Source organism: Stegostoma tigrinum, chromosome 6 (assembly GCF_030684315.1).
Source record: "Stegostoma tigrinum isolate sSteTig4 chromosome 6, sSteTig4.hap1, whole genome shotgun sequence".
NCBI lineage: Eukaryota > Metazoa > Chordata > Chondrichthyes > Orectolobiformes > Stegostomatidae > Stegostoma > Stegostoma tigrinum.
The window spans coordinates 61666140-61680539 of NC_081359.1; the positions used below are offsets into that span (position 1 = coordinate 61666140).

A 14400-nucleotide genomic window follows, 5' to 3' on the forward strand; every position below is an offset into this window, starting at 1 on the left:
TGTCAGGGAAAAAAAAATGCAATCTCGTGTCAACATTTCCTGAAAGATTACAGCAGTGCTGGAAGGATGGAGTGTGTTGTGCAAGCTGCTGCGTAATCTTCCACTGCTCCATGTACTTGTGACATTTGAGACAAACACTTCCAGTACTTGCATTGATAAATATTTGAGCTCATATATGATAAAATTGTTTAATCACAGACACCATCATACAACAGACACAGTCTGCCAAGAGAGGCCAATGAGAATCAGGTCAAAGAAATCCTAATACGACGACATGGCAGTCTACGGGAAAGTATGCGGAAAACAACAAAAGCCCGGCAGGTAATTCCCCAAAATTTCCACCACGTTGTGTGTTAATTTGCCATTACTTGTAGAACATGAATTTATATAAGATTGAACTCTTGGTTTTCACCATTTAAGTGGTATTATTTCAGAAACTGTATGCTACTGATACCAATTTGGTTAAGCAATATTATTAAAAATTAAGCAATTTAACAAAGTAAGCACAGTGTATGGTCATGGATTCTATATATTTCAAACCTTTTTGGTAGGGGAAAAGTGTGCTCTAGTGACATGAGCAATTTATCCAAATGCTAACAACAAGCTATGTGGGGAGAAATGAGGGGATATTAGCAGGAAGTATGTAGGAGGCAACATCAAAAACACATCTTGTTCTCATTTTTGAAAAAAAAGTACATTATTCATCTGATTCAACCTCACGTTCAGTACAGGGGAGATTTATTTGCTTTAATTTTTACATGGGATAGCCCCTTATACATTACCTAGCTGTTAGGGTTTTTGCTTGATGAATAAGCTTGAGAATGAATTTAAAAACAAAAAAATCCAAAGTTGAAATTTCAATTGGCTCCCCCTCGCCCTGCTAGCTGTGCAATTGATGAAGAATGAAAGGGGGAAAATGCCAGTTTTAACCTGCTTTCTTCCCAGCCCAGTTAAGATGGTGGCTGAGTAGCAGCGCTGCGTTCGAGCTCCTGAGCTCATTTGCTTCTGCCTGTTTTTCTTTCTTTTTGCTTTTGCCGTTTCTTTTTCTCCCTTTTTTTGGTTAAAGTCTCTTGCTTCAGCAAGATGGGTCCTGCCCGAGGCATGTTCCAGGACCTGGTTGTGGCAGCTGTAGGAGGAGATCACAGGTAGTAGTGTCAGCAGTAGCAAGCCCTCAGCTACTTCCAAGATTCCAAACTGTGGCTTGGCTGGGTGCTTACGTGGAGATAAGACTTTCACATCTGGATATTTCTCCCTCCTTTTTGGCTTTACTTCAATTCTGTTGTTGTTTTGTAATCAGGTGTGTATCAAGATGGCACTGGTTATGTTGGTAGAGATGCATTGGCCTTGAAGAGTAGCAACTTTAGTTCCAACAGCAGCAGTGTTCCTAACTGCCAGGCCCAAACACTGAACAAGACAGACTGTATAGTTGGACACTTCATTATTTCTTTCCTTTTGCCTTAATATTCTATTTTTTGTTTTTTTTTCTGTGATTTAAGGTGGCGCCAGAGAGTGGCAACACTATACAACATTTTTCGCTGTAATTTGGAACATGATACACATGACAATGACCAAATCAAATCAATACACCAGATGTTGATTATCTTTTAAAATAACCCCACCGTTTGGTGCTTTTACAAGAACAAATTCTTTGGCAAATGTGAATTTATGCTGTGAGGCTGCCGGATTATGGTTGTTAAACGTATCTCACATTCGATTCTTTGTCCACAGTCAGGTGCTGTAAAGAATAGTCCATTTTCACAGCCTCAAAATGCCAGGACTACTTCTCGGCCTAGAAAAAGAAACGTTGCTTTCACAGGTAACATTGTCTACATTACAATAAGCCACTTTTAGCTTTGTGTCTTTACTCTGTATTAAAGAAACCAGCATCTGAAGTTACAGCATGGAGACGGTAGAGAAGTAGAGTTTGTTGTCATTGGAAGTCAATGGATCACTAATTTTAACAGGAAAAACATTTTTAAAAAATTCTTAGTTATAAGCCGTGTATGCCATCAAGTCTATGTTGGTGTCCAGTATACTGTGCATTCACAGCCCTGATATCTGAAATTATTGGAGTAGTTATTACTTCTGAGGATGGGTGTACTATGTAGCAGCATGCAAAATGCTAGACCCTTTAAACAAGCAAAGGGAAAAGCAGTTGTGGATATGGTACCAGAGATAATGGGAACTGCAAATACTGGAGAATCCAAGATAACAAAGTGTGGGACTGGATGAACACAGCAAGCCAAGCAGCATCTCAGGAGCACAAAAGCTGATGTTTTGGGCCTAGACCCTTCATCAGAGAGGGGGATGGGGAGAGGAAACTGGAATAAATAGGGAGAGAGGGGGAGGCAGACTGAAGATGGAGAGAGGAAAAGATAGGTGGAGAGGAGAGTATGGGTGGGGAGGTAGGGAGGGGATAGGTCAGTCCGGGGAGGACGGACAGGTCAAGGGGGCAGGATGAGGTTAGTAGGTAGGAAATGAAGGTGTGGCTTGAAGTGGGAGGAGGGGATAGGTGAGAGGAAGAACAGGTTAGGCAGGCGGGGGCGAGCTGGGCTGGTTTTGGGATGCGTTAGGGGGAGGGGAGATTTTGAGGCTGGTGAAGTCCACATTGATACCATTGGGCTGCAGGGCTCCCAAGCGGAATATGAGTTGCTGTTCCTGCAATCTACGGGTGGCATCTATGGCACTGCAGGAGGCCCAGGATGGACATGTTGCCTAGGGAGTGGGAGGGGCAGTTGAAATGGTTTGCAACTGGGAGGTGCAGTTGTTTACTGCGAACCGAGCATAGGTGCTGTGCAAAGCAGTCCCCAAGCCTCCGCTTGATTTCCCCAATGTAGAGGAAGCGACACCGTGTACAGCGGATGCAGTATACCACATTGGCGGATGTGCAGGTGAACATCTGCTTGATGTGGAAAGTCATCTTGGGGCCTGGGATGGGGGTGAGGCAGGAGGTGTGGGGGCAAGTGTAGCACTTCCTGCGGTTGCAGGGGAAGGTGCCGGGTGTGGTGGGGTTGGAGGGGAGTGTGGAGCGGACAAGGGAGTCGCGGAGAGAGTGGTCTCTCTAGAAGGCAGACAATGGTGGGGATGGAAAAATGTCTTTGGTGGTGGAGTCGGATTGTAGCTGGCGTAAGTGTCGGAGGATGATACATTGTATCTGGAGGTTGGTGGAGTGGTATGTGAGGATGAGGGAGATTCTCTTGGGGCGGTTATTGCGAGGGCGGGATGTGAGGGATGAGGCGCAGGAAATGCGGGAGACATGGTCGAGGGCGTTCTCGATCACTGCGGGGGGAGATGTTGCGACCCTTAAAGAGCGAGGACATCTGGGATGTGTGGGAATGGAATGCCTCATCCTGGGATCAGATGCGGCGGAGGCGAAGAAATTGGGAATAGGGGATGGAATTTCTGCAGGAAGGTGGGTGGGAGCGTGCTTGGCCGGCTGTGTTCATCCAGCTTCACACTTTGTTATCTTGGATATGGTACCATTCTAGTTTCCATCATTTACCCCTGACGTCAGAAAAATAATGTTTAAAGGTCAGAAATTCTTTTGAATTATCACTTTCTCAAGGGCAATTAAGGTTGGGTAACAAATGTTGGTCTTGCCAGTGATACTCCCATTCCCATGCAAGGATTTAAAAACCTGGACATAAGGCTCTGAAATGAATGAACAAGTTTATAATCAATATCAAACTGTTGATCAGAAGAGATGTGAAAGAGGAAAATAATGCTGAACAAAATGAGGGCTCTGAGTTTTGAGGTCTTGAGAATGAATGAGTCTTACAGCATTTGTAACGAAAGGGATGAATTGTTAGCCCAGATCTGAGATACATATGTATGACCTGATGGGCAAACAGTGTCATGTGTGAAAGGTGACCAAAAACTGGATCCTGAAGGCTGAATTAATAGTATATTCATTGCAAGGTGCTGTTTACACTGTTGCTTGCTCAAGTTGTGGGAGAAACTACTGCAGACAAGCTGGAGCCAGGGAGTGTATATGATGCGAGATCCAATTGGCGACAAGTATCATAGAATTGTAGAATCCCTTCAGTGTGGAAACAGCCCCTCCGGCACAACGAGTCCACACTGATCCTCAGAAATTCCACCCAGACCCATTCCCTATAACCCACCTAATCTACACGTCCCTAAAGAATATGGGCAATTTAGCATGGCCAATCCACCTAGCCTGCACATCTTTGGACTGTAGCTGAATGACAACTGGTCAACACTCTACAGACCAGTCAGAATGACAGAAAGCGAGGAAAAGATGGTAACATGGGTGATTTAGGGAAGGCAAAGTGTGGAGCTGGATGAACACAGCAGGCCAAGCAGCATCTCAGGAGCACAAAAGCTGACGTTTCAGGCCTAGACCCTTCATCAGAGAGGGGGATGGGGAGAGGGAACTGGAATAAATAGGGAGAGAGGGGGAGGCGGACCGAAGATGGAGAGAAAAGAAGATAGGTGGAGAGGAGAGTATAGGTGGGGAGGTAGGGAGGGGGTAGGTCAGTCCAAGGAAGACGGACAGGTCAAGGAGGCGGGATGAGGTTAGTAGGTAGGAAATGGAGTGCGGCTTGAGGTGGGAGGAAGGGATAGGTGAGAGGAAGAACCGGTTAGGGAGGCGGGGACAAGCTGGGCTGGTTTTGGGATGCAGTGGGGGGAGGGGACGAGCTGGGATGGTTTTGGGATGCACTGGGCGATGGGGAGACTTTGAAGCTTGTGAAGTCCACATTGATACCATTGGGCTGCAGGGTTCCCAAGCAGAATATGAGTTGCTGTTCCTGCAACCTTCGGGTGGCATAAGCTCCTTAACAGTAGATTAGATTAGATTCGATTAGATTCTCTACAGTGTGGAAACAGGCCCTTCGGCCCAACAAGTCCACACCGCCCCTTGAAGCATCCCACCCAGACCCATCCCCCTATAACCCACACACCCCTGAACACTATAGGTAATTTAGCATGGCCAATCCACCTAGCCTGCACATCTTTGGAATGTGGGAGGAAACCCATGCAGACACAGGGAGAATGTGCAAACTCCACACAGACAGTTGCCCAAGGCTGGAATTGAACCTGGGTCCCTGGTGCTGTGAGGCTACAGTGCTAACCACTGAGCCACCGTGCTATAAGACAGGGCATGCAGTAAGAAGCAAATTAGGCATGTAAGAAACATTTTGTAATTTACATGGCAATTGAGAGAATTGAATTAGCAGAGATAGGCTGGAAAATTAGTTTGTCCCAATGCTACAATCTCAATAGATTCTAGAGCCAGTGGGTAGTAGTTACTTCTAGACCTGGTAGTGTGAAGTGAGCAGGATTCATTAAAAAGCTCCTGGTAAAGGTAACTCTCAGTGAAAGTGATCACAACATGATTGAACTCGTGTCTATTTTGAAAGGAAGAAGTGTGGGTGCATGACTAATGTTTGAAAGCTAAGTAAAGTTAACTATGATGGAATGAAGGCAGAGCTGAACAAGGTGAAATGCAAAGCTAGAGTAAAAGGTAGGTGAGTTGAGTTCCTGTGGCAGACATCCGAGGGGATACTGAATATTCTCGGCAAAGATTTTATCCCAGTGAGAAAAAGAGGCTGTTTGAGAAGGGTGCATCATCTGTAGCTCAACAATTAAGTTAAGGACAGTATTAAATTGAACAAAATACTGTATAAATCTGCAAAGGTTAATAGTCGGTGAGAGCATTGGGCAGACTTGAAGAATCAGCAAAAAAATAACTAAAATGACAGTAAAGAAGCAGAAAACAGATATGAAAGGTAGCTAGCTAATGATATAAAAGCAGTAAGAATTTCTACAAGTATTACCATAACAAAATCTAGTGTTAGTTCTCAGAGTTATTCAGGGAATTGATTAATGCAAAACAAAGAAAGGGAAATTGTTTGGAATTCAAACTCCTCTGTGATCAAAGGTCAGACATGGCTCAAACCTGGGTTTGATCAGTTTTATTCAACCACTTCTGTGAAGGTGATGCACAAGTAACAATAAAATGCAGAGATTTTTATACAAAAACTGTTAACCGGTAATTACACACACTGCCCAATAGGACCAAAATAATTAATACTGTTAAACCAATCATCTCGGTACCTGAGTGTGCACAAGCCTCAAGGGCATGATCAGTACTCTGAGATAATAAAATGTGAGGCTGGATGAACACAGCAGGCCCAGCAGCATCTCAGGAGCACAAAAGCTGATGTTTCGGGCCTAGACCCTTCATCAGAGAGCTGATTGAAGGGTCTAGGCCCGAAACGTCAGCTTTTGTGCTCCTGAGATGCTGCTGGGCCTGCTGTGTTCATCCAGCTTCACATTTTATTATCTTGGATTCTCCAGCATCTGCAGTTCCCATTATCACTGATACAATTCATGATCAGTACTCTGTCAGGTTACTGCATTTTCAACAGTTACCAGTCAGAGCTCCTGTACCTGCTCCTGTGCTCAGCTGTCACATGATACAGTTGCGGTTTGGCCACACATCTTACACATGACTAGTGACTTACAAAAATCATGGGAGGCCTTGAGACTACTGCATCTTTGTGTCCTTTTCAATTGAATTTTTGATTCTCCCCCTTCAAAGGTGTTTCAATGGTCCCTGACCACTGAGGTGATTCTTTTTCTCTTATCAGAATTTGCTCTCCTCGACCTTCCTTTTTCAGGTACTTGCAGGAGGCACAGGAGAATTAGTTCACAGAGTATCTAGCTGATTGGAAATAAATTGATTTTCTTCAGGCTTGCGATGGCTGCTTTCAATAGAAGAAAGAACAGCTTGTTCCCTTCTGATGGTTCAGTGTCTTCTGACCCAACATTCACAACCCACAAGCTGTTCAGCTGTTGAGAACTCATCTCAGCAGAAGGCCTTGGTCATTGACACCTGATCGCCACTCCACACACCGATCTAGCGGTCAACCCGCATCTCCCTTCGCATGCATGCCCTGACTCCATCTTGACTGTCGTAACCTCTCTCCATCACTGGGACAAGCAGCAGTTTTAAAAAGAAACACACCGTACAATTAGTGTCATGTAACTTGCTCTTAAAAAGTGCAATAATCTTATCCATAGCCCTTGGTTTGTGTTAAATCCTTTACCGATTTCAGACCACAATCATAAATAGATGATTTTAAAAAAAATGTTATCTTTACACAGAACACCCTGGACGGGCCAGTTATTTATCATGCAAAATCTGGTCTATGATGTACTTCATTTCTGTTTCTTAAATGCATTCTCCAAATACAATCTTTTTAAAATTACGTCTAAATGTAAGAATGAAGTTTTAAATGATTGAGAGAATTTATATTGTACTCTTCTCTTCTTCAGTGGGAGAAGACAGCAATTTGGAAACTGATTCCTTGCAGTTAGATGATCATTTGCAATCCAGAATGGGACCACCATCTCGCCATCAAGAGCCATGTGGAATGGAGCGGAGGAATGAAGTTCACTGGGAGAAAGATAGAAGTCAAAAGCCTGTTTTTTTTGGTTATGATGATGGTGGTGGTGGAGTAGGCAGCAGAAACGATAGCAGAAGAAAACCTGCACTCATGCCAAGGACAAGATTTAATAATCTGGACATTCATAATGAATGCAGAAGGAGTAGGCAAGGATTTCTGGAATTTTCACCAGATAACCGGAGAGCAGAAAGTGCGCATGAGAAGGATGCTGAAGTTAACGATCCTTTGATAAGAAAACCCATGTGATTCCACAGAGAGATGACATGTTTATGTCCTGTGCACCAGTCCTTCAGAAACCAAATCAGTTATTTGTATTAAGTAATTTAACATTAATTAAAAGAAATTCATGAAGGGTTTAGGAGTTAAATGGACATGGATTTTTGCTCCTAAATTAATCCAAATTGCTTTTTGTTTTGTCAAGACAGCCTCAGTCTTTGTGTACTCGTTAACACTACTAATTATTAAAATAGCATAGCATGCTTTGAAGGCACCAGTGAACATGTGGTCTGGGTGTGCCTTCACCTGTCTCGTGGTATTTACTTTGCAGAACTGGCCCTTGGTTTTAATTTTCAACTGAAATGTTGCTTTTTAACAAATAAAGAAATAAAGATGTGCATCTTTTGTGATCTCTGGACATTCCAAAGCGCTTTACAGTCAACAAGGTACCTTTGTGCTATTTATAGTGTCATGTCAGAAATACTGCAGCCATTTTGCCCATAGTAAGCTCCTCTAAATAGCAACGTGATGATGACTAGGTTTTATTTATTCATATTAATTGTGTAACAAATATCAACCAGGGTATTGTGATAGCAGCTTTTTAAGAGGGGCAAGAGTTTTGGCACTCTAATACCTGTGAGAAAGCAGGGCTCTAAATGAATGTTTCAGTAAAAAGACAGCTCTTTTAGTTGTGCACCAAGCTCTCAGTAACTGCACTAGAGAGGCAGCCTGGGTTTTTGTACTCTGGTTTATAAGTGGGATATAAACTCTCAGCCTTTTAACTTGGAGAGAAGTGTTTCCGCGTGAACCATTGTTGATTACCTCAGGCCAGCACCTTCATAATGAAAGATAATCTGAGCTCTCCAACACAAACACACTAATTAGAATTCTTCAGGCAATATTATGGCCATTGTCTTCTCATACACTGTTATGTATCTCCAATTTGCTCAACTGGATTGTTCCTCAATTTAATATCCTTTCAGCATCATACAGTACTTTGCAATCCCATTGCATTAAAGTGTGCTAGGCTCTGAATACCCTCCTCAGTATTAACCCTTTAAGTTAAGTCCCATCCGAACTATTCATATGGACTTGGTAGGAGAAGAGCTTTGGAGACTTGAGGAAGTAACAACAGACATTGAGATCTCCCTCACAGACATTGTTACAAAAACTACCAAGCCAAGTGTAACTTGTATCAAGTTGCTATCATTCCATCAAACTGTTATCTTGCTGAAGGCAAGAGCATCTTCTCAGACTACTGGGTTGCTTTCCTCTACCATACTAAAGCAGCCAGATGCTGTAGATCTATGCCAGAAAAAGGATGGTAGCATCAAATTAGTGTGAGTAAACCACCATAAGCTACCTTTAATTTGGCTACTTATTAAGAAATCTCTCACAGTCAAATACTGAAACAATGACTTAAAATTTTATTGCATATAGCAAACAAAAGGAAACAAGTTAAACCCCACAATTCAATTTGTCCATTAGCCAATTAATGATGGAATTTAGCTACAATTTCAATATTGATTACTCTAATGATTTTCTTGAGTCTGCAGCTTACTTCCTTATCAGAAGTAACTCCTCTATTCCTTGTTACATTTAGCATTAACTATCTGTTTGAAGACCCAACCTGATTTGCAATTAACTCTTTAAATTCTTCACAGAACAGTTGGTTGTCTTTGTGACATAAAGCAAGTGTCGAAGCAGTTTTGTTTATTTCCTGTCAACTCCTCCTTTTCCCAGGCTTGGCTAAGTTGCTTTCAATTCCTGATGTAACAGCTTGTCTGTCATTTAACAGCTTATTCCAGACAGTTATTGCTGATCCCTTTGTGTGTAGCAGTTTATCCTCGGTGATTCTTTCGATCCATGCATAGTGGTTAAAGTTCTGATGTTTATAAGAACACAAAATCCACAAGATAGATTTTTCAATGAGCTGAAGGCTAGTGAGGATCCATCATGCAACATGGTGCCAGCGGTGGGCACCATTTCATCATATGACTAACAGCGGAAGTTGCTTGTGCAGACTGACAGCAGGTGAAAGATGAACTTTCAAGCTCCCTTCAGATGAGAAACTCATTGCAAGATCCCACAAGGCCAAATCTAGTCGATTGTAGATAGCACATGCATAAGCAAGTGTGAGGCAAGACATAAAAGCAACATTTGGACAGATTTTGTGAGGTGTAGACAAATCTCAGAGGGAGGTTCACTCTGACAGTGAACAGCCAATAGTGGTTCCATGAGTGAAGTTGAAATGCCTGGTGGACTTGCACGTGATTTTGTCCCAACAATTTACTATATACAGTATATACTATTCCTTTATGGTGCCCCATTTTGGTTAAATGGAAGCAGGGAGCAGGGAGACTGACAGCTAGCGTATTTACGGTATTTTCCTGGATAAGTCTGACTGTCTGCAGTTTAAGTTAATGTCTTAACTAATAGATTGCCAGCATTTTTATTTTCCAACCTTATTAGTCCTTTAGATTGTTTCTGTGACCCTTTGTTTTCCTAGGTTTTCTGCGTCATAGTGTTCTTCAGCTATGGCAATGACATGCAATATGAGCTTCAAATGCTTCACTTAATTCTAGCTTTTCAAGTCTGGCAATGCATAGTTCATTTTTGAAGTTTTTCCTCGCACACTCGGGATTTCACCTTTTACCCTTGGAACCTCCAGTGGCCATTCACTATCAGGCTAAACCCTCTGAGATCATTTAATGCAGTCTGTAACTGTTCAAGTATTGTTTGTATCATATGAAGTCTGTAGCTCAAACTTGCTTCTGCATATGTCCTGCCAGATTTGAAATGCTTTTCTACCATCGACTAGATTCGGCCTTGTGGGGAAGGTGATACTGTCTGGAGTTATTGCTTAACTACGAATCCACAGACCTAAGTTCAAATCACGTTTTGGTGGAATTTGGATTCAATAAAAATCTGGAACTAAGAGTCTAATGTTGATTGTTGAAAAACACATCTGATTCCATAATCTCTTTTTGGGAAGAAAATTGCTGCCTTTAACCTGTTTTGGCCTATATCTGACTCAACATCCACAGATTCTGAACTGCCGTCTCATGGCCTAGCAAGCTATTCAGTTGTGTCTACTGCTAGAAAGGAAAAGGGGAGTGGAAAAGGACTGAGTATTTGGTATCGACTTTAGGCACAGGAAATAAGTGTCAAAAATATCAACAGTGCAAAGCCCTGCTTAATGACATCTGGGGTCTAGTGATGCCTGGAATTCCTTGCATGGCATTGTGGGTTCAGCTACAGCCCATGGACTGTGGTGGTTCGAGAAGGCAGTTCACCACCACCACATTGAGGCAACTAAGAAAGACAATAAATGCTCGCCCTGTCAGTGATGCTCACATTCCAGAACTGAATAAAACAAGAACTTCTGTTTAATGTTGAAATTAAGTTTGAATTGTCAGTTCAGTGAATGGCCATTGTTATTAATCACCAGTGCAACAAAGCTGTAATCTACAATTCAGTTATTAGTTTGTCTGTCTTTGTGATATCAATGTCAAAGTATTCATTAAAAATAAATTCATTTTAAGGCTATTTCCTTTTTCTGCCAGCTTGCTGGCACTGGAACCTCTCAGAGTAATTCCGAAACTTTGTTTATTTGCCAGCCTGTAGTATTTAACTGGGGACGCAGATAATTTTAAATCAGTCTGTTCAGATGCATTATGACCCATCTGGAGCAGGTGAGTCTTGAACTCAGGCCTTCTGATTCAGAGATACAAATATTGCTACTGTGTCACAAGCCCCTCCATGGAATCTGTACATGTGACTTTGAGGTAATGACTACTGGGGCCATTAATTTTAGTGGTTTTTTAAGCACGAGCCTCAAAAGATCCAGCAGTTTCTGTTGCATTGTGACCACCCACTCAGCATTCAGATCACAGCCTGACTCCGGAACAAGCAGGGGATTCAACTTTTAACAGTTATCTGTTTGATTAAAAATAATTTTAAAAAGATATAATTCAACCATCAACTTTTTGGGCATATTATGATACCCCTGCTGCAGATCAGACCTAACCTGGGCCTTCTGGTCCCAGGATAGGGACCAAACCACTGCTTCCTTGTCCCCATTGAACTTAAATAGAGACGATATGCTACAACACTGATGCACGCTTTTTGCAAAGCTTCTGACACACATTTGAAAATTGTTGTAGACAACCAGATGCATAATGAAAGGATCAAGGATGAAAGCAACAACCCCTTCCTCAAATAGAGTTGAACACATTGTGAGTGAGAGAGATAAAGCTGAAGTAGTGGTGAGCTTCTTCAGACAAAAGCAGTGTGTAAAACAAAGAATTGTGCATTCTGCTGATCTGAAAAAAGAAACAAAAATTGATGAAAAAACCCAGTAGGTCTGGTAATGTCTAGCTGTTGCTGACTGCTACAATCCCTGTCATTCAAGGACAATGTTGAGAAGTAGCTGAATATGTTCAAGACAGAAATGGCTGGAAGCCCTTTCTAATCAACCTATTTAGAGATGTTATTACTGATCTCTTGAGCAGATGGGACTTGAACCCAGGCTTCCTGGCTCAGAGTAGAGATACTGTACTGTGCCACAACAGCACAGAACTAATGCTGATAATTTGCACATCTAAACTCACTAGGTTCACCAGTTATGCTCTTCTAGCACAACTATAATAGTGACAGTTATGTAAATGACATGGAAAATTGCCTGGGAATCAGGTCAAATTTAATGCAGCCAGCCACCATGCCCGGCTGACTGATGCACATTTAAAATTGAACCACAACCATCTGGCAGCTGAGCTCATCACAACCTCGGTCCAAAAATGGATACAAGGTGAATAGAGAGGAGCAAACAACAAAAGTAGACAAGGAAAGGGTTAGTCACTGGGGGAGTATAGTATTAATTAGCTTCAATATAAGGCTGCAGTTGAATCTAAACAGCCATGACATACAAAGCAATAAGAAAATTCTGCAGGGATTGGAGTCCTATTTCACACACAGGGAAGCATCTATAATTATCATAGACTGACCATTGCTTCTCCAGAAGATCACAATGGGGATTCCTTACAATTGCACCCTTGGGCTATCTATTTTTAATTGTTTAATTTTCAATGCCTTTTCCCGTGCTGCATGCTCATTGGAAATATTTACTGCACATATATACTATTTCAACTCTGCAACTCCTTTGAAAGTACTGTGGATGAGTCAATACAATTTGATTTCTTTTGCTCCTGCCTGTGTAGGATCTACTAACAATATGCAATGCACTCATCTTTCAAGGCTCTGTGGTTAGTGCTGCTGCCTCACAGCGCCAGGGACCCAGGTTCAATTCCAGCCTCGGGTGACTGTCTGTGGAGTTTGCACATTCTCCCTACATTTGTGTGGGTTTCCTCTGGGTATTCCTGTGTTCCCCCACAGTGCAAAGATGTGCAGGTTAGGTGGATTGGCTGTGGGAAATTGCCCGTAGTACCCAGCGATGGTTAGGTGGATTAGCCACTGGAAATGCAGGGTTACAGGGATTGGGAGAGATGCTGTTCAGAGGGTTGGTGTGGTCTCGAAGGGGCAAATGGCCTGCTTTCAACCTGTAGTGATTCTATGATTCTATTCTTCTATGACATTGAACATCAAAAGCAACAGTATCATGAGAACACATCCGTTTTCTCTTATTTGGACAATATTGGCGTTCATTCATTATCTCGAGTTAAAAATGCTGCAATTATACACGGTATAATTTTGTGGGAGCAGCATCTTCAAAAGAATATATAAAATTCAAGGAGAAGGTCCTCAACTATTGCAGAATAAATGTAGGTGGGCAATAAACCACTGAGTCTTTCATATGCATCCCAAAAATTTACAGTTTATTAGGATATAAATTTTACTAGCACCAACAACTTACATAACATTTGCAGATAAAACTGTAAATCAAATTTTACAAGAATTAAATATCACTAGAGAATATTTAGAGAACAATTGTCAAACAACTAGTCCTTTCACATTTCTTTTGTAAACATTACTATATGATGGTCTGAACAATATTGAACACCATTAGCTCAGTTGGGTAGATGGCTGGTTTGTGATGCCAACAGCATGGGTTCAATTCCTGCACTGGCTGAGGTTACTGTGAATGATTCTCCATCTCAATCCCTCCTCTTGCCTAAGGTGTGGTGACCCTCATGTTAAACCACCACCATGGTCACCCAACCTGAAATATTAACTCTGATTTCTCTCCACAAATGCTACCAGAACTGCAATTTCTGTTTTTGCATCACCAGTTGACTCTTTCTAACAAGCCAACAGCCCTATGGACCAGTAGAACCATGGCAACTTTACCTCTTACAAGGATAAGAAATACAAATAGCTTGGTTAAGACCTGCTATTTTGTGAAAATAAAATTAAGTACAGTGCCAATGCACTTTTTGCTCCTAAGATAATAGAATTCAATAAAGATTCAGCAATTGGAAGTTTATGAAAGGACATAGCAAAATTTTCTGACCCTTTACTTTCATTCAATAAGATCAGGGCTGATTACTTCTTCAAGTTCAGTTTCCCTTCCACTCTCAATATACCTTGATTTCCCAGAGACTACAAAGCTTTCTTTCCAACCTTGAATAAACTCATCAATTGGAGCATCTGCGATCTTCTGAAGTACACAATTCCAAAAATTCATATTCCTTCCCATCCAGATCCTAAAGAAGTGAACTCTTCTCCTTGGTCCGTGGCTACGTTCAAGACTACCCAGAAAAAATGAAAACAACTGGCATCTAACCTTTTC

At 41.9% G+C, this 14400-nt stretch overlaps 1 protein-coding gene across 2 annotated transcripts in view; it reads left to right on the forward strand.

The window, feature by feature from the left end:
- LOC125453493 (sodium/hydrogen exchanger 2-like) overlaps positions 1-11099 on the forward strand; it is a 93495-nt gene extending 82396 nt beyond the window's left edge. For both annotated transcript variants that reach the window (XM_048533173.2, XM_048533174.2), the window contains exons 10-12: positions 199-321; positions 1729-1816; positions 7306-11099. In XM_048533173.2, the coding sequence (XP_048389130.1) occupies positions 199-321; positions 1729-1816; positions 7306-7682 (588 nt within the window). In that variant the 3' untranslated portion in view covers positions 7683-11099. The remainder of the gene's footprint in view (positions 1-198; positions 322-1728; positions 1817-7305) is intronic.
- The last annotated feature ends 3301 nt before the right edge of the window (positions 11100-14400 follow it).